This window comes from Sus scrofa, chromosome 13, assembly GCF_000003025.6.
Source record: "Sus scrofa isolate TJ Tabasco breed Duroc chromosome 13, Sscrofa11.1, whole genome shotgun sequence".
NCBI classification, from domain to species: Eukaryota; Metazoa; Chordata; class Mammalia; order Artiodactyla; family Suidae; genus Sus; species Sus scrofa.
In genome coordinates, this window is record NC_010455.5 from 138,181,768 (window position 1) to 138,206,947 (window position 25,180).

Consider the following 25,180-nt stretch of genomic DNA (forward strand, 5'->3'; position numbering starts at 1 on the left):
GATTGCTTTCAAATGTCCAGGAGAAAAGCTTTTCTAGGGCACCTTATCTGTAAGTTTGGGATTGTTTTAAAATTTAAATATATTGTATAAAATCCTTAACTTGGTTTAATTTTGAAAAATGTTATTTCATTTTTCGGGTTTGTAGGGTTGCCCCTGTTCCTAGGCTAGGGGTCTAGTCAGAGCTACAGCTGCCGACCAAACCACAGCCAGAGCAACTTGGGATCCAAGCCTCGTCTGCAACCTATGCCACAGCTCGTGGCCTTGCCAGATCCTCAACCCACTAAACAAGGCCAGGGATTGAACTCGCATCCTCATGGACACTAGCCGGGTCCGTTACCTCTGAGCCACAGTGGGAACTCCTTGATTCAATTTTAAAATGTGTAGGTGGAGATGTAATACTGGCGTCTCGGTAGCCCCAGGGCACTTAAGACCTAGGACCTGGCCTGCCAGAGGGGCGTGCTGGGAGTGCTGGTGGTTTTATCCTTTAGCCGGTTTTGTTAGGCTTGGCTAGTCTTTCTAAGATTTCCACCTGACATCAGTTTCTATGGCATTTCTACTCTCAAGCAATAACATTGATTTGAAGAAGGGACAGATTCCTGTGATACAGCAGAGATGAGAACTAGTTGAAAGGATGAGTTTATTTGAATAGGAACCTTTTTTTCCCCATTGTGATTGATCAGAGGATGCCAAATATCGTTCCCTGTGCTATACAGTAGGACCTTGTGGGTTATCCATTCTACATATAATAGTCTGCCTCTGCTAATCCCAAACTCCCAATGCATCCCACCCCTCACCCCCCAGCAACCCCACGTCTGTGCTCTATGTCTGTGTGTGTGTTTCTGTTTCACAGATAGGTTCCTTTGTGTCCTATTTTAGATTCCCTATACAAGTGATAGCATATGGGTATTTGTCCTTCTCTTTCTCACTTGCTTTACTTCGTATGATCATCTCTAGGTACAAAAAGGAACACTTCTTTATATTGATAGTTGCATTTATTCGCAGGGATCATTACTCAAGAGCCAGTGGGAAGAATCAGCTGCTTCCAGATCATGCTGCTAAAAGCCGGTCAGCTCATCATCCTTGGTTTTGTCAACCTGGTAGCCACTAAGCTCCAAAGGCTTATTTTGGTAAGGAAGACTTTTAAATACTTTTATGTGAACGTAGCTATTACCACCTAAATGAACCTGAAAGGTAAAAAAAGAAAAAGTACTTTCAGTCACATGGGCCTATGTGAAGTAAAAGATCCACAGACCCAGAAAGACTTTGGTGCGAAATGCTGGTTTGGAATAGCATTCCTAGAGCATCCTTCCTAGACGCTTGCTTTCCATAAACCTGTCCCTGCATTTTCCGAGAGAAAGGACAGGCTGAGGATATGGCCAGAGGCATAGGTCCTAGGTTTATTTTATTTTCTCTCTTTCTCTTTCTCTCTCTCTGTCTTTTTTTTTTTTTTTTTTTTTTCTGTTTTTGCTTTGTAGGGCCACTCCTGTGGCATTTGGAAATTCCTAGGCTAGGGGTAGAATTGGATCTACAGCTGCTAGCTGACACTCGAGCAACTCAGGATCTGAGCTATGTCTGCAACCTACAACACGGCTCACGGCAATGCCAGATCCTTAACCCACTGAGCAAGGCCATGGATCAAACCTGAGTCCTCATGGATCCTAGTCAGGTTGGTTAACCACTGAGCCACAGTGGGAACTCCCAGTGAGTTTCTTTTCTGACTCCCAAATTGGGATACTTGATTTGCCACATGGCATGAGAAGGGAGAAGAAAGTCAGAATTACCCCAGAATATTGGGACATGTGGTTCCCTTATCTTAGTTAGAACCTGCTTTCTCAATGCCCTCTGGTAAGATTTGGCAGGGCCCAAGAGTGGTCAGTCTGGTTACCTTCTAAAGGAAAGGGATCTTGCTGGGAGATTGTGGCTTTGAAGATTGAAATGGTCATTTGGGCATGAAACTGGGGCCTAGAAAATCATGGTAAGAATTTTTTTTTTCCTTCTTACAGCTGCAGCTGCATCCGATTGAAGTTCCTAGGTGTTTTTGTTTTTGTTTTGTTTTTTGTCTTTTTTCTTGTGGGGAGTGTTGTTGGTGTGCCACGCTCAACTCTAATGGATGTTCCCAGTCGAGGGGTCGAATTGGAGCTGCAGCTGCCAGCCTGCACACGGGCACAGGAATGTGGGATCCAAGCCATGTCTGTGAGCTACACACAGCTCACAGCAACACCTTGATCCTTAACCAACCGAGTGAGGCCAGGGACCAAACCCACATCTTCATGGATACTGGTCGGGCTCTGTACCACTGAGCCACAATGGGAACTCCTGGAAATTCCTAGTTTAGGGGTCAAAATTGGAGCTGCAGCTGCTGGCCTACACCACAGCCACAGCGACACCGGATCTGAGCCACATCTGTGGCCAATGCAGCAGCTTGTGGAAATGCCAGATCCTTAACCACTGAGCGAGGCCAGGGATCAAATCTGCATCCTCATGGAGACAGCCTTGGATCCTTAACCCTGAGGACACATGAGAACTCCCATGGTAAGAATTTCCTCTGTTATTCTTGGTTCGGACAAAATAATATTTAACACCCACCGTGTTACCAGTTGAATCTAGTTGAGTTGCAAAAATAATATATTTAAAGTATATTAATCAAAATGCTTATTTGAAGGGAAAACGTGGTTTCAATAGTGTTCCTAGCTAATGATTCAAGTCCTTCCTTAAATCCATTTAATTTAGACACATAGGGTCCCAAAGCTTTGAGACAGAACAAGCATCAGGATGGCATCTGGTCCAGCCCCACATCTTTAGGATCCCACCTCACAGATGAAGCAGCCATAGCTATGCTCTGAATTCTGGAAACTATGAAATTTTTTTCTATCCCTTTTCTGGAAATTAAGAATCCTCTTTACTGTACAACACAGACTGGCACAACACTGCAAACCAACTATTTTAAAAAGAATCAATATAGAAACACTTTGTAAATTCAGAAGAAGAAGACGGTATCTGTGAAATAGACCTCATCATTTGCCAAATTTGAGAGTTTCCCACTCGGGAAGTATCATGCTGGGTAGGCATCTTGACTTAGGACAAGGAGAAGAAAGAGATTATCAGGTGGGGATGACAGAGAACATCACATCAAGTGAGGGATCCAGAATCTTTTGGAGCCAAACAGATGTTGAACACTAACCTTGATGTAGTAATTTATTCCAGCAACCACTTGAGATTTGTACTCAACAGCTTCAAATTTTTCATAAGTTTTATTTGTTTTTTCTTCAAGCTGTGATTTAACCTTAAGAAAAGACAATAGGAAACAAATGACCAAAGCTGTATTGAATTCAATGTATGTGATTTACAAACCTGTTAAATATGTGCTTATAAAAAGGTAATTATGGAGTTCCCATTGTGGCTCAGTGGTTATCAAATCTGACTAGGAACCATGAGGTTGCAGATTCGATCTCTGGCCTCACTCAGTGGCTTAAGCATCCGGTGTTGCCATGAGCTGTGGTTTAGGTCACAGACATGGCTCAGATCCTGAGTTGCTGTGGCTGTGGCATAGGCCGGCAGCTACAGCTCTGATTAGACCCCTAGCCTGGGAACCTCCATATGCCATGTGTGGGTGTGGCCCTAGACAAAACAGAAAGACACACAGCCATCCACCCACCCACCCACACACACAAGTTCATTCTATCTTTGGTTAATAAAAATGAGGGACCAGTCATTGCTATTTCGTTATAGGAGTTCCCCTCACATCTCAGCAGGTCAAGAAGCCAACTAGTATCCGTGAGGATTAGGGTTCAATCCCTGGCCTCACTCACTGGGTTAAGGATCTGGTGTGGCAGCAAGCTATGGCTTGAGTCAAAGATGTGGCTTCGATCTAGCATTGCTGTGGCTGTGGCATAGGCTGGTAGCTGCAACTCCGGTTCGACCCCTAACCTGTGAACTCCCATGTGCTGCAGGTATGGCTCTAAAGACAAAAATAATAGCATTACTACTCACATAAACATTTTTAGGTTTGCAAATCATTTCAGACTCAAAGTTGCCAAAATGCGTGTAGCACATCTTAAGATTACGTAATCACATCTGAAAGTCCCTTTGCCACGTTATGTAACATTTTTTTCTAGGATTCAGGGATTAGGATGTGGACCTCTTTAAAGGAGGTCATCATTCTGTCTTCCACAGAGGGGTAGACGTTTAGGTGCCAGCATTCCTCAACCAAGCAGGAGAGGAGAAGGCAGCGAGGGAGTCTCACGTTCACTATGCAAACATCCACTGACTCCACCAGGTTTCCGTGGGGGTCCTCCATTCCTGCTCTGAGCTGGGCTTGATATGCCCGTACTCACTATGGTTTCTCTGACTCCATTTCTGCTAAGAGGAAAGCTCTAATCTTCTGCTCTGGTGGAGGTCTAGTATTAGTTAGTCTTCCAGGGAGGATGCTAGTGAGAGGGAAGGATCTGGGGGGCAATGTAACTGCTCCTTAAAGGGATCTTCCATCGATCCTCCTGGCTCTCATCTTCCTCAAGTTCCTGGTGGTGTTGGTGCTGGAGCCATTTTGGAATTCTGCACCATGAATCTGCTGGCTTCGGGCTCAGACATTCCCGTGTGGCCTAGACTCTGTCTAGACGACTCACCTGTTTTCTACTGTCTATCTGCTTTCCACTTTCCAAAGTTTTGTCAGTGCCTCTGAGATGTTTGCCTCTCCCTCATTGTCTCTATATTTCCAGGTTTGTTCTCCCTTCTCCTCCAATCCTTTCCTGTCACTTGGAGGGACTGGAAGCCCATGTGTGTGTTCACATACCTTGCTTATGGGGCAGTTGGCTCACTGCCCGTGACGGAAGCACTGCATGGGCACATACAGCTTCTGTCAGGCTTCTGGTGTGTCTAGGGTTCTCCCAAGGCTACCCAGTCCTTCCCATCACTGGTCAAATGATGGGAATCCTTTTCTCTTGGTGCCTCAGTCTGGGTACCAGAACTGTTGTCAGAGACCTAGGCATTTGCAAACTCTTTGGGTTCTCAGACCATTTTTGAAGGGCAAGCACTTCATGGGCCACTACCCATTTCTTCCGTAACCCTCAGAACAGATGGGAAGACGGTGGTGGCTTTCTTGAGCTGGAAAGTGAGGTTCCAAAGTAGAGAAAGGAAGAAGGGAAATAGTGAAGGAAGGAAGGAAGGAAGGAAGGAAGGAAGGAAGGAAGGAAGGAAGGAAGGAAGGAAGAAAGGAAGGAAGGAGGAAATAGGAAGAGTTAGGGTACAGGAGAAAGAGGAGGAAAGTGGATGAGCAGGCAGAGAGATGAGTAAGGGGAGAGGTCACTGTCTTCTTGCTTCCCCCTCCGAACCCTTTGGAACCAACACTGGGTAACAGTCAAGTTAGGAGCTGAGTTGGAAAGGGTTCATCTCTACACTAAACCCCAAATTCTCTTTTTATGCCTCATTTTGCAGATGAGGAACCTGCAGCTGTAAGGGGAACATAACTGCTTGAGGCTGAAAATTACTAGGTAAAGATTTACATCCCTTGCCTGGCAAGTACCTGATTTATCTTTTCCTTCCTCCCTCCCTCCCTCCCTCCCTCCTTCCTTCCTTCCTTTCCTCCTTCCTTCCTTTCTTTCTTTCGTTTTCTCTCCCTATCTCCCTACCTCCCTTCTTCTTTTCTTTAACCATGTGTCAGAAGTTTTTATCTCTGTCTGTCCCAGAAATACATCCAAATCTGTAACCTTTTCATTGTATCTATGTAGTCCGCAAATTCAGGATTTTCTATGGGAGAGTTAACTTCGCATGTCCTGATTGGTTTCCATAAGTGCACTGGCACCTGTCAGACTGTGAGCCCCGATTTCAGGGTCATTGTATTTGTAACCCGTAGCCCTACGCCCCCTTCCCAGTAAGACAGATTTGTATGGCTCGAGTACAGTGGATCCTCTGAACCTGGGAGGATGGGATTTGAGGTGAGGAGCAGGCAAAGGGGCAGAGTGGGAAGGAGCTGGTGAGTGAGACCTTAAGTTCCCGAAGGCAGGTTGGTGTTGAAAGGCCCTGCAGGAGGGGTACTAGGAGGCTGAGGGCCTGCTGGGAATGGTGGTTCAGAGTCTGGTGGTCAATGGACCTTGAGCTGAACATAGTTAGCATTCCCCTTCCTCAGCCCCCCACGTCTGGTGGTGGTTGAGGGGCTGGCGGGAACCATGTAGGTTTGTCACTTGGGCCCCAACCAGGGGAAGGATGCACCAGGGAGGAGCCCCTGGTAAAATGCCCTTCCCCCAGAGCTGTTGAAGCCTGTCTTGTTGCTGCAGAGCATACATCGTGGTGAGGTGTTCGTTCTCTGGGACCTGAGGGTTTGAGCCACGCTGCACCCGAGGTGTAGGCTTTTGCCCTATCTGCCATCATGGTGCAAGAACATCATTCTGGCTTGTGCATTATCTAGGAAAAATGCATAGACAGCTGATGGTGGAAGCATGGGGAGGTCATGTTTTGGGACGTTTTGGAGGGTGAGATTGTGGGTAGCAGCATGAAAGTAGAGTAGGGTGGGGAGAGGTGGCTTGTGGACATTTGCCATCTGAGTGTATGTTTGGGAGGCAGAAGTATGGAACAAGGCACCCAGTATGCAAGAAATGATGGCACGTGGCATAAGAGAGGAGGACAAAGTCTTAGACTGGAAGGAGGAAAGGGATCAGCAGGGGACAAGTAAATCAGGGCATTCTGGCACCACGTGGCTGCAATCTCCTAAGAGAAGAACCTGAGATGCTCTCTGGTCTTGCCAAGGGCACGGGAGGGAGTGAGAAACTGAGGAGAGAGAAAGTTCAGCTCCACCTCTGTGGGGTCTCTAGAAAAGGACCAACAGAACGTGGTTGAAAGGATCTTCTGGCAGCCCCAGGGTCCTGCTGTAGTTGTCACTGGCATGAATCCATCGACTTGTAATGGGTGAGTTTTGTGTGCTTCTGCATCTTCCCTGAACCTGAAGCAGAAGCTGAGGAGGACGTGGTGACCGCGGAGTGAGCTCTAGTTGAGGACTGGAAGGGCTGAGCTCACAGGGTCATGGAAATCATGGGTGGAGGAGAATATGAAACCACCCATCATGGAATCCAGGCTGGATGAGAGCTGAGTGAGTCTGGGCATGCTCTGATGAAGGTGGGAGGGTGAGTGCCTGAAGGATTCTGGTGTGACTGAAGGGCAGGTTCTCTGGTCATGGGGCAACGGGAAAGGTGACTGATGAGGAGACTGCCGTCAGGGAGGAGAACACAAATTTGTGGGTGCGTAAGAGCCAGGAGAGGCTAAGCTCCGGGGTGTGTCCATAATGCTATGCAAATGAGGCGTTTGTCTGGTGTCCTGGCAGGCCAAAATCAGGATCTGTGTATATGCCAGGAATAGTATTCAGCACTCAGGTTTAACTTAGGGGTGTGTGTGTGTGTGTGTGTGTGTGTGTGTGTTGTGTGTGTGTAATGTGTTTATGCATCTGTGCATATGTAATAACAGTCCCTATTTCTAAAATTGTACATCAATTAAAAAAAACTATTAGAAAAAACATGGAGTTCTCATTGTGTCTCAGCGGGTTAAGAATCCAACCGGTATCCATGAGGATTCAGGTTTCATCCCTAGCCTTGCTCATTGGGTTGAAGGTCTGGCGTTGGCGTGAGCTGTGGTGTAGGTCACAGACAGGGCTCGGATCCTGTGTTGCTGTGACTGTGGTGTAGCCTGGCAGCTGTAGCTCTGATTTGCCCCCTAGCCTGGGACCCTCCATATGTCTGGAGTACAGCCTTAAAAAGACAAGAAAAAGAAAAAAGTCGACGGGATGTCTTCCCTCTCTGCCGCAGGGTGATGCATCACACGAGGGGTCAGTGGAGGAAAGGCTTTCAAAATTGCAAAGCACAGAAACCAAAGGGCAACAATTTACACACCTAAACAAGCAATGTATATTTAGTCTTTTCATCCAATAAGCACTACCATAAATTTGTAGTATATGGGTGATGGCTGGTCAGAGAACACAGAAAAAATGTATCAGCTTGCCAAACCCATGGAGTTCTATTTTCACCAGAACCAATTGTGGAATCACCATAGACTATGCCACTTCTCTTCTCTCCTAGTTTAATCATCTTCCAAATACTGAAAGACGAAAACATTGTCCACTTAGCCAAATTTGTAGCAAGTCTGGAAGTGGATCACCTTTTATGATAATGTTCAACCCAGGAAACAAATTTTCCCTGCAGTGCTTTTGAAGTCTAGCTGGTCAATTGTTAGCCACCTCAGATTTTAATTACATGTTGGCTCCATTTGGTGAGCACGGAAAATCTTCACCAGAAACTGAATTAGTGATCCTCAAATTGTAACTTCTAAGACCTTTAGAGGTGGTCCAATAGAAATAAATGCTTCTTTGGAGAACGGGGAAACGGAGGCTCAGAGTAGGGATGTGAGCGGCTCAAGATCACTCTCACAGTTAGGATTATGAGAGGTTTCATCTGAGAAACGTTTTGATTATAAGGAGACCTGAGCAAAACCACCCATTTCCCCATGATCTAGTTTTCATGTTCACCCCCACACTTCAGAGGGCACCAACCTAGGAACCAAGATTTTGCATCAAAGCTCGTCATGGGCTGTATCCACTCACCGTGGTGGCAATCTCCTGGATTTCTGGAGTGGCAGGTCTGGCTTCAGTTAAGCCCCCAGGCATCATTTTGTCTGATTCCATCTTCTCTGGGCAGGAGGCAGGTGCTGAAGTGGTCAGGCTAGAGTGGAGACTCTGGTTTTAAGAGAGGGTGGTGTTCACAAGCTCCGCCTATAGAATGTTTTCCACAAAGAGGAAAGAGCACTGGGAAGAGGAAGTCTTCTTGCTTCCTTGACACAACATCTGAGAGGACCTAGGAGAAATGAAGGGTGGGGAAGAAGGGAGTGGGTGTGTAGAAGAAGGCCTGCCAGAACAAGCATCAAACTTCCCCAAGTTCTCTTTGTAATGATTCCTTCCTGTTGCATTTGAAGTTTGAAATCCGAAACCACAACCAGAGAGTGTCCCCATGTTTAAAACCTCTAAGAAATTTGTTATTCTTTGAAAGGACTATTTATTCAGAATGCCAAGGCTGATTGTTGAAAATTGACTTGAGTGTCTAAGGAAGGTGGGAGGATCTGTCTGGAGAACCTTGGCCGGGAAGTTGTATTTCACTTTTATCTGCAGTAGAACTATTTAAAATACAGAAAAACACAAACAATAAAACAACAAACACCTGTATTCCTATCACCCGGAATGACTACTTGTAACATTTCATCATATTTGCTTCCCACTTTTTTTTTTTTTTGGTAATTGTTTTGAAGAAAGAAACTATGAGAGGTTCCCCACTCCTGCCACCCCCAATCTTGCCCTCCAACCAGGTAAATTTTGTTGTGAGTTTGGTATCCTTCTCCCCCACTTTTATACTTTAAGTTCATGTCTTTAAAAAAAAATCTGCCTAAACTTTATGCTAAACATATATTCTATATTATCCTTTATTTCCTACTCAATATGTTTTCGAATCATTCCATGTTGATCCCCAGAGGTCAATCTAGTTCCCTTCCTTTAACTGTTACCCTATGACAGATCTGTTTATCTACCTACTTCTATCTGTCTGTCTGTCTATCTATCTACCCGTCTATAGTTTATTTTGACTGCTATATCCTATTCCGTACTTTACATACCTATTCCCCTATTGAGGAAGAGTTTTGTTATTTCTAGTTTTTTACCCTTCTAAACAAGATGACACTTTTTTTCCTCCTTTTGTACATGTGTGCAAGCCTTTGTAGGCAAATTATCTAGAAGAGAAATTGTGGTTTTGTGTGAATATTTATTTTTATCATTTTATTCAGTTTTGGGGATATGCAACACGTATGCATGATAAAAATGTTCAAAAGGAACAAAAGGATTCCTAATATAAGAAATGCTTCACTCACTCCATTCCTCAGCCACCCTTCTACTCTCCTGAGACAACTACTGTCCCCAGGTTCTGTTATCTTTCAGAGATGTGCTTTACACATACGAGTATATTATGAACTACACAGATACATACAGATAGATGTATATATACTTTTCTTGTATACATGGTACAAATGCTACCCTACTACATAAACTGCTAAATACTTTGTCACCCCTACCAGTATATTTTGGAGATTGTTTTATGTTAGTACATGGAATGGTGTTTCTCTCTCTCTTTCTTTCTTTTTGGACTTTTTAGGGCCATGCCCAGGACATATGGAGGTTCCCAGGGTAGGGTTCAAATCAGGGCTGTAGGGAGTGGCCTACACCACAGCCATAGCACCTCGGTGTCCAAGCCATGTCTGCAATCTATACCACAGCTCATGGTAATGGCAGATCCTTAACCCACTGAGTGAGACCAGGGATCAAACATGCGTCTTCATGGATGCTGGGCAGATTCCTTCTCGCTGAGCCACCATGGGAACTCCCTGCTTCATTGGTTATAGTGTTTGGCAAATACTTGACAAATTCTTGGCGATCAGTAGGTGTCTTGCTGGATCATCTAAGGGATGCTGAGCAGATGGCTGTCCTTGGAATGCTTCATCTATGTGTAAGGAGAACAGCAAATGTGGATGACATGATGGGTACTCAAGAAGATACAAGTCAGGAGGAGTCCCTGTTGTGGCACAGTGGAAACGAATCTGACTAGGAACAATGAGGTTCAACCCCTGGCCTCACTCAGTGGGTTAAGGATCTGGCGTTGCCATGAGCTGTGGTGTAGGTCATAGACAAGGCTCAGATCTGTGGCTGCGGGGCAGGCTGGAAGCTGTAGCTCCGATTGAATCCCTGTCTGGGAACCCACATATGCTGCAGGTGTGCCCTAAAAAACAAACAAAAAAAAATCAAAAAAAAAAAAATCAAAAAGAGGCCAGAAGTCACGTTAAAACTATGGCTCTGGCTGCGGATAATCCTTGACACCTGCCCATGGTCTTCCCAAGTCAGATCCTCTCCCATCTAGGACTCCACACTTTCTCAAGGCCACAGCCCATTTCCACCCCTCTGTTTACCAACTAGTCCAGGTGCTCCATATCTAGTCTTCCCAGTGGTCAGGCATGGGGTAAGCCGCAGAGCTTCTGTTCTCTTGCTAGACTTTGTGCCCTCTCAGGTATTCTCCCTTGATTCTCAATAATTCGTTGTAGAAGCAAAAACTGCTCCAAAGCCAGTGTGGCTTTTGTCCTACCCTACATATATCTCCCCGTTCTTCTCAGGGTGGGATGGATGCCTCTGACTGACAGGGGAAGAGTCACATACAAGGAAGGGTAGAAAAGAAAAGCACCACCATTAATATCTCCATGTTATTGAATGAATTAAACAGAGTTAATGAAATAGAGATCTTTTTGCAGGTATTGTTTCCTTTTTTTTTTTTTTTTTGGCCACACCCATGGCCTGTGGACGTTGCCAGGCCAGGGACTGAACCTTGGCACAGGTGTAACTGGAGTCGCTGCAGTGACAATACCAGATCCTAACCTGCAGAGTCACACAGGGAACTCCCCATTTTGTCTACTTTCGTAGGCTGTGCTGGTTTCAAAAGTCTTTCTCTTTATCAGATGTTTGATCCTCTTGCAAAGCTTTGGCTTTTTGAGCTTGAACGTGAAGCTTTACTCCATTAATAACATGATTTTCCTATTGCAGGGCTGTGTGAAGTTCTCCTGAAGGACACTGAATCCAAGCCATTCCTCTGGGAAAGTCAATCTCTTAGTCAAAAGGCAAGTGCACTGTATCACATAGCCAAGCTGTGCAAAATGTTCTCTCAGCTCACTCGAGGCTAGGGTTCAGGGAATGTTTCAGACAAACACAGTGGGGTGTCAGATATTCATTCACAGTGCCATAGAGCCTTTCATGGCAAGATACAATTTTAATTTTTTAAATTTTATTTATTTTTTTGTCTTTTTCTAGGGCCACACGGGTGGCATATGGAGTTTCCCAGGCTAGGGGTCGAATTGGAGCTGTAGGCAGCGGCCTACACCAGAGCCACAGCAACGCAGGATCCGAGCTATCTGCGACCTACACCACAGCTCATGGCAATGCCGGATCCTTAATCCACTGAGCAAGGCCAGGGATGGAACCCGCAACCTCATGGTTCCTAGTCGGAGTCGTTAACCAAGGCCTCGATGTGAGCACCTCAGGACTTTACATGTAGTCAAAAATCACCAAAGTTTGACTTCAGATTTCTGAACCAGGATGTCTGCATATCCTCTCTAAAATTTTGGTGATTTCCAATGGGCAAAAATCTATTAAATCTGAAAGAATGAACAGCAAATTCTGTTTTATCCTTTGAAATTAACCAGTAGAATGGGGCTGAACCCAGAGGGGCATTAACCGAACCAAAACCTAGAGTGCATCCACTAGTAGGGCCATGAATACATTGCAGCATGCTAATTGATATGCTTTGCTTCACCTCATTTCTTTATCCTCTTCTCTCTCTCTTTTTTTTTCTTTTTCTTTTTTCTATTTCTTGTGCCGCTCCCGGGGCCTATGGAGGTTCCCAGGCTAGGGGTTGAGTTGGAGCTGTAGCTGCCAGCCTATGCAGAGCCACAGCAGTGTGGGATCTGAGCCTCGTCTGTGACCTCTACCACAGCTGACAGCAAGCTGGATCCTTAACCCACTGAGCAAGGGTAGGGATCGAACCCACAACCTCATGGTTGCTAGTCGGATTTGTTAACCACTGGGCCACGACGGGAACTCCTATTCTCTTCTCTTTGGGAATATTTCCTCTTTCTGTCCTTTCCAGGTGATATGGTGTTCACCCACTGAAAGGTTTTGGCAACATCTGTCCACTTATATTTGCTGGAGAGATACCATGTACTCTTGGGATGGGATGCAGGTGGGTACAATGAACATCTACTGTGGAAATCCCAGTGCAGAAGCTGATGTGTGTAAAATGTATTATAGTGGGAAGAGTGAAGCATTTTTAGACTTGATCATCATTTAAAAGAAAATATGGTCCCTCCCCTCCACAGAAAATGAGGCTTCTTATTTCCAGGGGAGGGAATGCAGCCATGGTGCAATATTCCAACAAAAATTATTGGGAAATTCTTTAGGAGAAGGATTCAGAGAGGTTCAGTCAAGTTCTATAGATCGTCGGATTCAGTGTGTCAAGACCAGTCCTCTGAAATCTTCTCTGGTCCAAACACTGGGAACTTCAGGGAGATGTCAGGGCTGGGAGCTCTAAGAGGAAAAGGGCAGAAAGAGTTATATCATTTCTGCATGGTTCATCTTAATGGTGAGACACATATGCCAAAGAGCATGTGACATGTGGTATTTAAAGAATATGGATAAAATGAACGTGTATCCACCACCCAGCTTAAGAAATTACAGACCAGTACCCTGTGTTGCTTTTTCTCTTCTTTTTATGATAGTCCTCATTGGCCAGCATGGGTTAGTTTCTTTGGGGGGTCTTTTGGTTTGTTTTTTTACCTTAAAATGCCTTACATCAGGAAAGATTGAGGGTAAAATCTGTTTTAGATTTGTACAAATTTTTAAAATTTTAGACACAAGATTAAAATTTAAGATATATAGTAAAATTATACCTTTCAACGCTTTCTTTCCATCACCCTCTTTCCCTTTCCTCTGAAAGGATAGATATGCTTTCAGACATTTGCACCTTTTAAAATTTTATGTATGTGTATGTATACATGTGTGTATACACAAACACACACACACACACAATTTCCCCCTTTATCAGGCAAGTGGAAGGATATTGTCCACACTTTGTTTTTTTCCCTTCATATATCTTGGAGATCTTTTCAAATTAGGACATAAAGAGTTTCCTTTTTCTTTTTTATGCTGGCATTATATTCCAGGGAATGGCTGTATAAATTTTTGTTATTGACAGTCAGTAAAACTCCCGGTCCCGTATGGACAGACACTCAATCAGAGAATGTTCTTTTAACATTTAGGATGTGTTAATTGTTTGGGTGTTAGGAAGTCTGGTAAATAAAACATTGTATAAATTTATATAATTTTGCAAAAGACTCATCTCCCTCCTTGCCTCCTTAGTCAAGGATGAGTTGGCTGTAGGGGCGTGGGTTGAATTCTGGGCTTTCTATCCTGTTCCACTGATCTCTATTTCTGTCTTTGTGCCAGTGCCATAGGGTTTTGATGATTGTTGCTTTGTCGTCAAGTCTGAAGTCCGGGAGCCTGGTTCTTCCAGCTCCGTTTTTCTTCTTCAGGATGTCTTTGGCTATTCTGGGTCGTTTGTGCTTCCAAGCAAACTTTAAACTATTTTGTTCGATTTCTGTGAAAAACGTCCTTGGTAATTTGATAGGGATTGCTTTGCATCTGCAGATTGCCTTATGTAGCATAGTCATTGTGATCATATGAACTCTTCCAATCCATGAGCATGGTATGTCTTTCCATCTGTTTGTGTCATCTTTGATTTCCTTCATCAGTGGCTCATAGTTTTCAGAGTACAGGTCTTTTGTCTCTTTAGGTAGGTTTCCTCCTAGGTATATTAATCTTTTGGATGTGATGGTAAACGGGATTGGTTCCCTCATTTCTCTTTCTGCTCCTTCATTGTTAGTGTATAGACATGCCGTTGATTTCTGTGTATTATGTTTGTATCCTGCGACTTTGCCAAATTGTCATGGATGAACTCTAACAGTTTTCTGGTAGAGTCTTTGGGATTCTCTAGGTATAGTATCAGGTCATCGGCAAATAGTGATAGTTTTCCTTCTTCCTTTCCAATTTGCATTCCGTTTACTTCTTTTACTTCTCTGATTGCCATGGCTAGGACTTCCAAAACTATGTCGAAGCCTAGTGGCAAGAGACATCCTTGTCTTGTTCCTGATCTCTGTGGGAATTCTGTCATCTTTTCACCTTTGAGAATGATGGTCGCCGTGGGTTTGTGATATATGGGCTGTATGATGTTGAGGTCGGTTCCCTCTAGGCCCACTTTCTGAAGGGTTTTTATCAGAAATGCGTGTTGGATGTTGCCAAAGGCTTTTTCCACATCTATTGAGAGGATCGTATGGTTTTTATTCTCCAGTTTGTTAATGTGGGGTATCACACTGATGGATTTGTGGATATCGAAGAAGCCTTGCATCCCTGGGATAAGTCCCACTTGATCATGATGTACAATCCTTTTACTGTATTGTTGGATGCGGTTGGCTAGTATTTTGTTGAGGATTTTTGCATTGATGTTCATCAGTGAAATTGGCCTGTAGTTTCCTTTCTTTGTGGTGTCTTTGTCTGGTTTTGGTATTGGGGTGATGGTGGCCTCATAGAATGAGTTTGGGAGTATCCCTTCCTCTGCAATCTTTTGAAATCATTTCAGAAGGAGAGGTGTGAGCTCTTCTCTAAATGTTTGATAGCATTCGCCTGTGAAGCCACCTGGTCCTGGGCTTTTGTTTGTTGCAAGTGTTTTAATCATAGTTTCAATTTCAGTTCTTGTGATGGGTCCATTCATCTTTTCTATTTTGTCTTGGTTTCGTCTTGGAGAATTGAACTTTTCTAAGAACTTGTCCGTTTCTTCTTGGTTTTCCATTTTATTGGCATATGGTTGCGTAGAGTAGTCTCTTAGGATCCTTTGTATTTCTGTGATGTCCATTGTTACTTCTCCTTTTTCATTTCTTTTTTTTTTAATTTTCCCAATGTACAGCAAGGGGGTCAGGTTATCCTTACATGTATACATTACAATTACATTTTTTCCCCCACCCTTTCTTCTGTTGCAACATGAGTATCTAGACATAGTTCTCAATGCTATTCAGCAGGATCTCCTTGTAAATCTATTCTGAGTTGTGTCTGATAAGTCCAAGCTCCCAATCCCTCCCACTCCCTCCCCCTCCCATCAGGCAGCCACAAGTCTCTTCTCCAAGTCCATGATTTTCTTTTCTGAGGAGATGTTCATTTGTGCTGGATATTAGATTCCAGTTATAAGTGATATCATATGGTATTTGTCTTTGTCTTTCTGGCTCATTTCACTCAGGATGAGATTCTCTAGTTCCATCCATGTCGCTACAAATGGCATTATGTCATTCCTTTTTATGGCTGAGTAGTATTCCATTGTGTATATATACCACATCTTCCGAATCCAATCATCTGTCGATGGACATTTAGGTTGTTTCCATATCCTGGCTATTGTGAATAGTGCTGCAATGAACATGCGGGTGCATGTGTCTCTTTTAAGTAGAGTTTTGTCCAGATAGATGCCCAAGAGTGGGATTGTGGGGTCATATGGAAGTTCTATGTATAGATTTTTAAGGTATCTCCAAACTGTTCTCCACAGTGGCTGTACCAGTTTACATTCCCACCAACAATGGAGGAGGGTTCCCTTTTCTCCACAGCCCCTCCAGCACTTGTTATTTGTGGATTTATTAATGATAGCCATTCTGACTGGTGTGAGGTGGTATCTCATGGTAGTTTTGATTTGCATCTCTCTTATAATCAGCGATGTTGAGCATTTTCTCATGTGTTTGTTGGCCATCTGTATATCTTCTTTGGAGAATTGTCTATTCAGGTCTTTTGCCCATTTTTCCATTGATTGGTTGGTTTTTTTGCTGTTGGGTTGTATAAATTGTTTATATATTCTAGAGATTAAGTCCTTGTCAGTTGCATCATTTGAAACTATTTTCTCCCATTCTGTAAGTTGTCTTTTTGTTTTCTTTTTGGTTTCCTTTGCTGTGCAAAAGCTTTTCAGTTTGATGAGGTCCCATGGGTTTATTTTTGCTCTAGTTTCTATTGCTTTGGGAGACTGACCTGAGAAAATATTCATAATGTTGATGTCAGAGAGTGTTCTGCCTGTTTTCTTCTAGGAGTTTGATGGTGTCCTGTCGTATATTTAAGTCTTTCAGCCATTTGGAGTTTATTTTGGTGCATGGTGTGAGAGTGTGTTCTAGTTTCATTGCTTTGCATGTTGCTGTCCAGGTTTCCCAGCAATGCTTGCTGAATAGACTTTCTTTTTCCCATTTTATGTTCTTGCCTCCCTTGTCAAAGATTAATTGACCATAGGTGTCAGGGTTTATTTCCGGACTCTCTATTCTGTTCCATTGGTCTGTCTGTCTGTTTTGGTACCAGTACCACACTGTTTTGATGACTGTGGCTTTGTAGTATTTCTTGAAGTCTGGGAGAGTCATGCCTCCTGCTTGGTTTTTGTTTCTCAGGATTGCTTTGGCGATTCTGGGTCTTTTGTGGTTCCATATAAATGTTTGGATTGTTTGTTCTAGTTCTGTGAAAACTGTCATGGGTAATTTGATAGGGATTGCATTGAATCTGTAGATTGCTTTGGGTAGTATGGCCATTTTTACAATGTTGATTTTCCCAATCCAGGAACATGGAATATCTTTCCATTTCTTTACATCTTCTTTGATTTCTTTGATTAAAGTTTTATAGTTCTCGGCATATAGGTCCTTTACCTCCTTGGTCAGGTGTATTCCGAGGTATTTGATTTTGTGCGGTGCAATTTTAAAAGGTATTGTATTTTTGTATTCCTTTTCTAATGTTTCATTGCTGGTATACAGAAATGCAACTGACTTCTGAATATTAATCTTATATCCTGCCACTTTGCTGAATTTATTAATCAGTTCAAGTAGTTTTGGGGTTGAGTCCTTAGGGTTTTCTATGTATAGTATCACGTTGACTGCGTACAGTGACAGTTTGATCTCTTCTCTTCCTATACGGATGCCTTTTATTTCTTTTGTTTGTCTAATTGCTGTGGCTAGGACTTCCAAAACTATGTTGAAGAGCAGTGGTGAGAGTGGGCATCCCTGTCTTGTTCCAGATTTGAGTGAGAAGGCTTTCAGTTTTTCCCCATTGAGTATTATATTTGCTGTGGGTTTCTCATAAATGGCTTTGATTATATTCAGGAATGTTCCCTCTCTACCCACTTTGGCTAGGGTCTTGATCGTGAATGGATGTTGGCTTTGTCAAATGCTTTTTCTGTGTCTATTGAGATGATCATATGATTTTTGACTTTTTTTTTGTTAATGTGGTGTATGATGCTGATTGATTTGCGTATGTTGAACCATCCTTGTGAACCTGGGATGAACCCAACCTGGTCATGGTGTATAATTTTTTTGGCATGTTGTTGGATTTGGTTGGCTAAGATTTTGTTGAGAATTTTTGCATCTATATTCATGAATGATATTGGGTGATAGTTTTCTTTTTTGGTGGTATCTCTGTCTGGTTTTGGAATGAGGGTGATGGTGGCCTCATAGAATGTCTTTGGGAGTATTCCTTCCTCTTCAACCTTTTGAAAGAGTTTAAGGAGGATGGGCACCAATTCCTCTTTATATGTTTGATAGAATTCACCTGTGAAGCCATCTGGTCCTGGACTTTTATTTGTAGGGAGTGATTTTATGACCTCTTCAATTTCATTTCTAGTGATCGGTCAGTTCATTTGGTCTGTTTCTACTTGATTCAGTTTTGGCAGGCTGTAAGATTCTAGGAAATTGTCCATTTCTTCCAGATTGTCAAACTTGTTGCCGTATAGTTGTTCATAGTATTCTCTTATGGTTTTTTGTATTTCTGCTGTATCCGTTGTGATTTCTCCTTTTTCATTTATAATTTTGTTTATTTGGGTTCTTTCTCTCCTCTTTTTAGTGAGTCTGGCCAGGGGTTTGTCAATTTTGTTCACCTTTTCAAAGAACCAGCTCTTGGTTTTATTAATTTTCTCTATTGTTTTTTGTGTCTCTATTTTATTGATTTCTTCTTTGATCTTTATAATGTCCTTCCTTCTGCTGACTTTAGGCCTTTTTTGTTCTTCTTTTTCTAATTCATTTAGGTGGAGGGTTAAGTTGTCAATTTGGGATCTTTCTTCTTTTTTGAGAAAGGCCTGGATTGCTATAAATTTCCCTCTGAGCACTGCTTTCGCAGCATCCCATAGGTTTTGAGAGGTTGTGTCTTCATTATCATTTGTTTCAAGGTAGTTTTTAATTTCCTTCTTGATTTCCTCATTGACCCATTGGTTTTTTAGTAGCATGTTGTTTAGTCTCCATGTAGTAGGTTTTTTCTCTTTGCTTTTCCCATGGTTGATTTCGAATTTCATGTCATTGTGGTCAGAGAAGATTCTTGAGATAATTTCTACCCTCCTAAATTTATTGAGATTCGCTTTGTGTCCCAATATGTGGTCGATTCTTGAGAATGTTCCATGAGCATTTGAGAAGAATGTGTATTCTGCTTTTTTTGGATGTAGTGTCCTGAAGATATCAATTAAGGCTAACTTTTCTATTGTTTCCTTTAGGATCTCTGTTGCTTTATTGGTTTTCTGTCTAGAGGATCTGTCCATTGATGTGAGGGGGGTATTAAGGTCTCCTACCTACTATGATTGTATTCTCATCAATAGCTCCCTTTATGTCTGTTAATATTTGTTGTATGTATCTGGGTGCTCCTATATTTGGGGCATATATGTTGACGATAGTAACATCCTCTCCTTGGATGGATCCCTTAATCATTAAATAGTGTCCTTCTTTGTCTTTCTTTATGTCTTTTGTTTTAAAGTCTATTTTGTCTGATATGAGCGTTGCGACTCCTGCTTTTCTGTCTTGTCTATTGGCGTGAAATATTTTTCCCCACCCTTTCACTTTCAATCTATATGTATCTTTCGTCCTAAGGTGAGTTTCTTGTAGGCAGCATATTGAAGGTTTTTGCCTTTTAATCCACTCAGCCACTCTGTGTCTTTTGATTGGGGCATTCAGCCCATTGACATTTAAGGCGATAATTGATAGATGATTATTTATTGCCATTTGAACCTCGTGTTCCAGTTGATTCTATGGTTCTCCATTCTTCCTTTCTTTTTTTTTTTTTTTTTTTTTTTTGGTTGGATGGTCTCCTGTTGTTATCTGCTTGAGTGTATTTTTTTTTTCATTTTTTGTAAATGCAATATTTGCTTTTGGCTTGTGGTTGCCCTGTTTTTTAAATATGCTAACCCCTTCCCATAATTGTGTGTTTTAGCCTGGTGGTCCTGTAAGTTCAAACACTTCATTACTATATTAAAATTAAGAAGAGAAATATACAAACAAACAAAAAGGGTTATTTACTTCCTAACATCCCTTGCCCACATTTTATGGTTTTGATGACTCTTTTTTATTTTTTTCTTCTTAATTTTATTTTGTTTGAAGCATGTTCATGATGAAATCTGTATGCTGGCTTATTTGAGTGACTGCTCTCTGATTGCAGTTTCCTCAGTCCTAGTTCTTCCTCTTCTTCTTCTTTTTTTTTCTTTTCTTTTTTCTTCCCTTTCCTTCCTTTCTTTTTGGTTTAGAGAAGCCCTTTCAATATTTCCTTTAACCTGGGTTTTGTGTTGCTGTATTCTTTAAGTTTTTGTTTGTTGGGAAAAATTTTTATTTCCCCTTCTATTTTAAATGATATTCTTGCTGGATAGAGTATTCTAGGTTGCATATTTTTTCCTTTGAGCACTTTAAATATCTCTTGCCATTCCCTCCTGGCCTGTAGTGTTTCCGTAGAGAAATCAGCTGATATTCTTATGGGGGTTCCCTTGTAGGTAACATTCTGTTTTTCTCTTGCTGCCTTTAGGATCCTCTCTTTATCACTAACTTTTGCCATTTTTATTATGATGTGTCTTGGTGTGGGTCTGTTTGGGTTCAGTTTGTTTGGGGCCCTCTGTGCATCTTGTATTTTGAATCCAGTATCCTTTAGATTTGGGAAGTTTCCATCCATAATTTCTTCAAATATATTTTCCATCCCCTTATCTTTTTCTACTCCTTCTGGAATTCCTATTATGCGTAGATTGGCCTGCTTTATATTATCCCATAGGTCTCTTATATTGCTTTCCAGTTTTTTGATTCGGTTTTCTGTCTGTTGACTGGATTGAGTGATTTCCATTATTCTATCTTCCATATCACTGATTCGTTCTTCTGCATTATTCATTCTGGTTTTTACTGCCCCTAGTTCAGTTTGCATCTCTGCAAATGAACGTTCTAGTTTTTCTTGGCTCCTCCTTATATTTTCTAGTTCCTTTCTGAGGGTATCTGCATTACTGTTCATATCTTCTCTTAATTCCTTCAGTATTTTCCCTATTTCTCTTTTGAACTCCAGGTCTGTCTGACTGCAGAGATCTGTTTCATTGCTGACTGTTTTAGGTGAGTTCTCCTGTTGGTTTGACTGGGGGTGGTTTCTCAGCTTCTTCATCTTGCTTGTTGTTTTCTTTCTCCTGAGGGAGTTGTACTCTCCGTTATCGGGCAGTGTTTGCCTTGTCACTGCCGTGGAATATTTCCTGAGGGCTGGCGTTGTTGGTCAATCTTTTTTGAGGCAGTGTGGCTTTTCTGGAGTGTTGATGGGGCTAACAGTGTTTCTTTGAAGCAAAGGAGGGCTTCCTGAGGGCAGACAGGACTGGGAGGTCCACACCACGATGGTAGCAGATTTCACTTGGTCATGCAGAGCTTGCTCTGGTGTTTTTAGGCTGTGGGGTTCTTGCAGGGGGTTGGCGGTGTTGGGCAGCTGTTCCTCAGGAGTGCAGCACCCCCTTAGGGCTGGAGCAGCTACCTGGGTCACTGAGAACCTAAAAGGCTCTTCCCTAGGGCAGCCCAACTCAGAAGGACAGCCTGAGAATGTAGGCGGATCTTTTCACAATCTGGCCGAGCTTGTTGCAGCTTTTCTGGGCTGCAGGGGCTCTTCCAGGGGGCTGGTGGTGCTGAGCAGCCATTCCGCGGAAGTGGGGCACCCCCTGGGGGCTTGGGCTGGTAGCAGGGCCACTGGAAACCCAAGAGGCTCCTCCCAGGGCAGCCCAACTCAGAAAAACCGTCTGAGATGTTTTCCCGACTCGGCCAGGCTTTTTGCAGCTTTTCTGGGCTGAGGGGGTTCTGCCTGGAGCTGGCAGTCCTATGCAGCTGGTCTACTAGGTCTCAGCACCCCCTGGGGGCTTGGGCGGGTAGCAGGGCCGTTGGAGACCAAAGAGGCTCCTCCCTGGGGCAGCCCGACTCAGAAAAACCGTCTGAGAATTAGGCAGATCTATTCACGGCCTGGCTAGGCTTTTTCTAGCTTTTCTGGGCTGCAGGCCTTTTCTCGGGGGCTGGTGGTGTTTGGTGCTGCTCTGCGGAAGTGTAGCCCCTCCAAAGGGCAAACAGGCCTGTGCAGGGACAGCCCCTGCGGTGGTAGGCTTCAGGCAATTGTTGAGGCCAGCCCTCCTGGATGGCAGGCAGCCCCAGGTTCTGTGAGAGCGTAGGGGGTGGCGGGGGTGGGGGGAGGGAATGCACTGGGAAGCACAGTTTTTTGCTAGCTAGCCGGCCTGTAAGCTCGCTGTGGCATGGGGGGTATTCTATGGGGACCCACCCCTTCTTCTCTCCCCTCCCCAGCAGGGGCGCAGACCAGGCTCTTCTCCCAGGTTCCCTCTGATGCGGCTTTCCACTTCCCCGCCCCTAGAGTATTGTTCCCTTCCTCTGTGACAGCTTTGTTTTCTAGTCTCCCAGGCAGTCTCTGCCCCATCAAATGGTTTCTAGACCTCCCAAGCAGTTTCTGCTCCGCCCCGTCCCCCCAGCCTGGGGACTAACCTCCGGGCCGAGGTCTCGGTGCCCAGCCCCCACCCAGGCGTCTCAATTTTTGGTGACTGTGCCCGTAGTTCAGATGGTCCGTTGGGTTCTTGATCGGCTTTTCCGTACTCCAACTTACTGCTACACTCTTCTCTGCATCTGGAGATTTCTCCGGTTTGTTTGATCTTTCCCCCCGTAGGTGACTTTCCAGGGTGCGGGAACCCTTTCTCCTCCGCAGTTCCCTTTCGGGAGCGCCCGTCCCGCTCGGATTCACCTTCTCTCACTCTCCTCTTTTCTCCCGTTCTGCCCAGTAATGTCACGAGCTTCTTGCCGTTATTGGAGTTTAGGTTCCTCTGCCAGCAATTGGTTGCTGTTCTGTGCGAGTCATTTATTCTGTAGATGTGCTTTTTTTTTTGTTGTGTTTGTGGGAGAGGGCGAACGTGTCTCCCTACTCCTCCGCCATCTTGTCCTCTCTCCTCCTTTTACATTTCTGATGTTATTGATTTGAGTCCTCTCTCTTTTTTGCTTGAGAAGACTGGCTAGGGGCGTATCAATTTTGTTGATCTTTTCAAAGAACCAGCTTTTTGTTTCATTGATCTTTTCTATGGTTTTCTTTGTTTCTATTTCATTGATTTCTGCCCTGATCTTTATGGTTGCTTTCCTTTTGCTGCCTTTAGGTCTTGTCTGTTCTTCTCTGTCTAGATGCATTAGATGTAAAATTAGCTTGTGTACTTGAGCCTTTGCTCGTTTCCTGAGGTGGGCTTGTATTGCTCTAAACTTTCCTCCTAGAACGGATTCGGTGCATCCCATAGGTTTTGGAGTGTCGTATCTTCGTTGTCCTTTGCTGCTAGGTATTTTTTAATTTCCTCTGTGATTTCTTCAGTGATCCATCGGTTGTTGAGTAGCATGTGGTTGAGTTTCCACGTGTTTGTGTTTTTTTGCAGGTTTTGTCTTGTTGTTGATTTACAGCCATCTAGCATTGTGGTGAGAAAAGATGCTTGATACGATTTCAATTTTCTTGAAGTTACCAAGGTGGGATTTGTAGCCCAGGATGTGATCCATCTTAGAGAATGTTCCATGTGCACTTGGGAAGACTGTGTCTTCTGTTGCTTTTGGATGGAATGTCCTACAAATGTCTATGAAGTCCATCTGGTTTAATGCATCATTCAGGGCCCGTGTCTCCTGATTGTCTTCTGTCTGGTTGATCCGTCCATTGCTGTCAGTGGGGTGTTAACGTCCGCCACTATGATTGTGTTATTGTCGATTTGTCCTTTTCAGGTTGTTAGCAGTTGCCTTATCTATTGTGGTGAACCTGTGTTGGGTGCGCAGATATTTAAAATTGTTCTCTCTTCTTCTTGGAGTGATCCTTTGCTCAATGTGCAATGACCTTCTTTGTCCCTGAAAATATTCTTCATTCTAATGTCTATTTTGTCTGCTATGAGTCTGGCTACTCCAGCTTTCTTTCAATCCCCATTTGCATGACATAGTTTCTTCCATGCTCTCACTTTCATTGTGTATGTGTCCCTAGAAGTGAAGTGGGTCTCTTGAAGGCAGCATATATGTGGGTCTTGTTTTTGGATCCATTCAGCCAGTCTGTGTCTTTTGGATGGGGCGTTTAGTCCATTCATACTTAAGGTAATTCTTGATGTGTGTGTTCTTCTTGCCATTTTCTTAATTGCTTTGGCTTTGTTTCTGTTGCTCTTTTTTCTTTCCTTCTTCTCTTGTTCTTTTCTCCCTAGAGAATTTCCTTTAGTGTTTGTTGTAAGGCTGGTTTAGTGTTGCTGTGTTCTCTCGGCTTTTGCTTATCTGTGAAGGTTTTGATTTCTCCTTCAAATCTGCATGAGAGCTTTGCTGGGTAGAGCAACCTTGGTTGGAGGTTTTTTCCTTTCATCATGTTAGGTATATCATGCCACTCCCTTCTGGCCTGCAGAGTTTCCGCTGAAAAATCTGCTGATAACCCTGTTGGGGTTCCCTTGTGTGTTATTTGTTTCCTTTCCCTAGCTGCTTTTGAGATTTTCTCTTTGTCTTTAATTTTGGTCAGTTTGATTAGTATGTGTCTCGGGGTGTTCCTCCTTGGGTTTCTTTTATATGGTACTCGTTGTGCATCCTGGATTTGAGCAAGTGATTCCTTCCCCATGTTAGGGAATTTTTCGGCTTTTATCTCTTGGAAATTTTTTCTGTCCCTTTCTCTCTCTCTCTTCTCCTTCTGGCACCCCATCATGCAGATGTTGGTGCGTTTAACGTTGTTCCAGGGTTCTCTGAGACACTCTTCATTTGTTTGCAATCTTTTTTCTCTTTTCTGTTCTGCATTTGTAATTTCTTCTAATGTGTCCTCCACCTCGCGTATTCATTCTTCAGCCTCCTGTATTCTGCTGTTGGCTGCTTCTAGTGACTGTTTTGTTTCAGTGATTGTATTTTGCATGTCTTCTTGTTTAAGGTTTATATCTTGTATCTCTTTGCTCAGTGTTTCCTGTCAGTTATTGATCTTTGCCTCCAGTTTATTTGCAATGTCTTGCATCCTCTTCAGCATCAACAGTCTAAAGTCTTTTTCCTGGCGGCTGAGAATCTCCTCATCGCTTAGCTGATTTTCTGGGGTGTTCCCTTTCTCCGTCATCTGAGTTATAGTTCTCTGTCTTTTCATTCTGATAGATTTTTGGTGTGGTGACCTTTTTCCGGATAATAGAGTTGTGGCCTCTCTTCCTCGTGGTGTCTGGCCCCCTTGTGGCTGAAGTGGGTATGGGGGCTTCAGCTTTAGGGTTCCCATTGGGAGGGGCTGGTGCCTGCCCAG

The 25,180-nt window shown here is 43.4% G+C and overlaps 1 protein-coding gene across 1 annotated transcript; it reads right to left on the bottom strand.

The window, feature by feature from the left end:
• LOC396866 (stefin A1) lies at positions 622–8,706 on the bottom strand. Its single transcript, NM_213859.1, is given in 3 exon segments — positions 622–1,184; positions 3,182–3,283; positions 8,579–8,706. Coding segments are annotated over 3 exon segments (312 nt in total). The 5' UTR covers positions 8,660–8,706; the 3' UTR covers positions 622–1,055.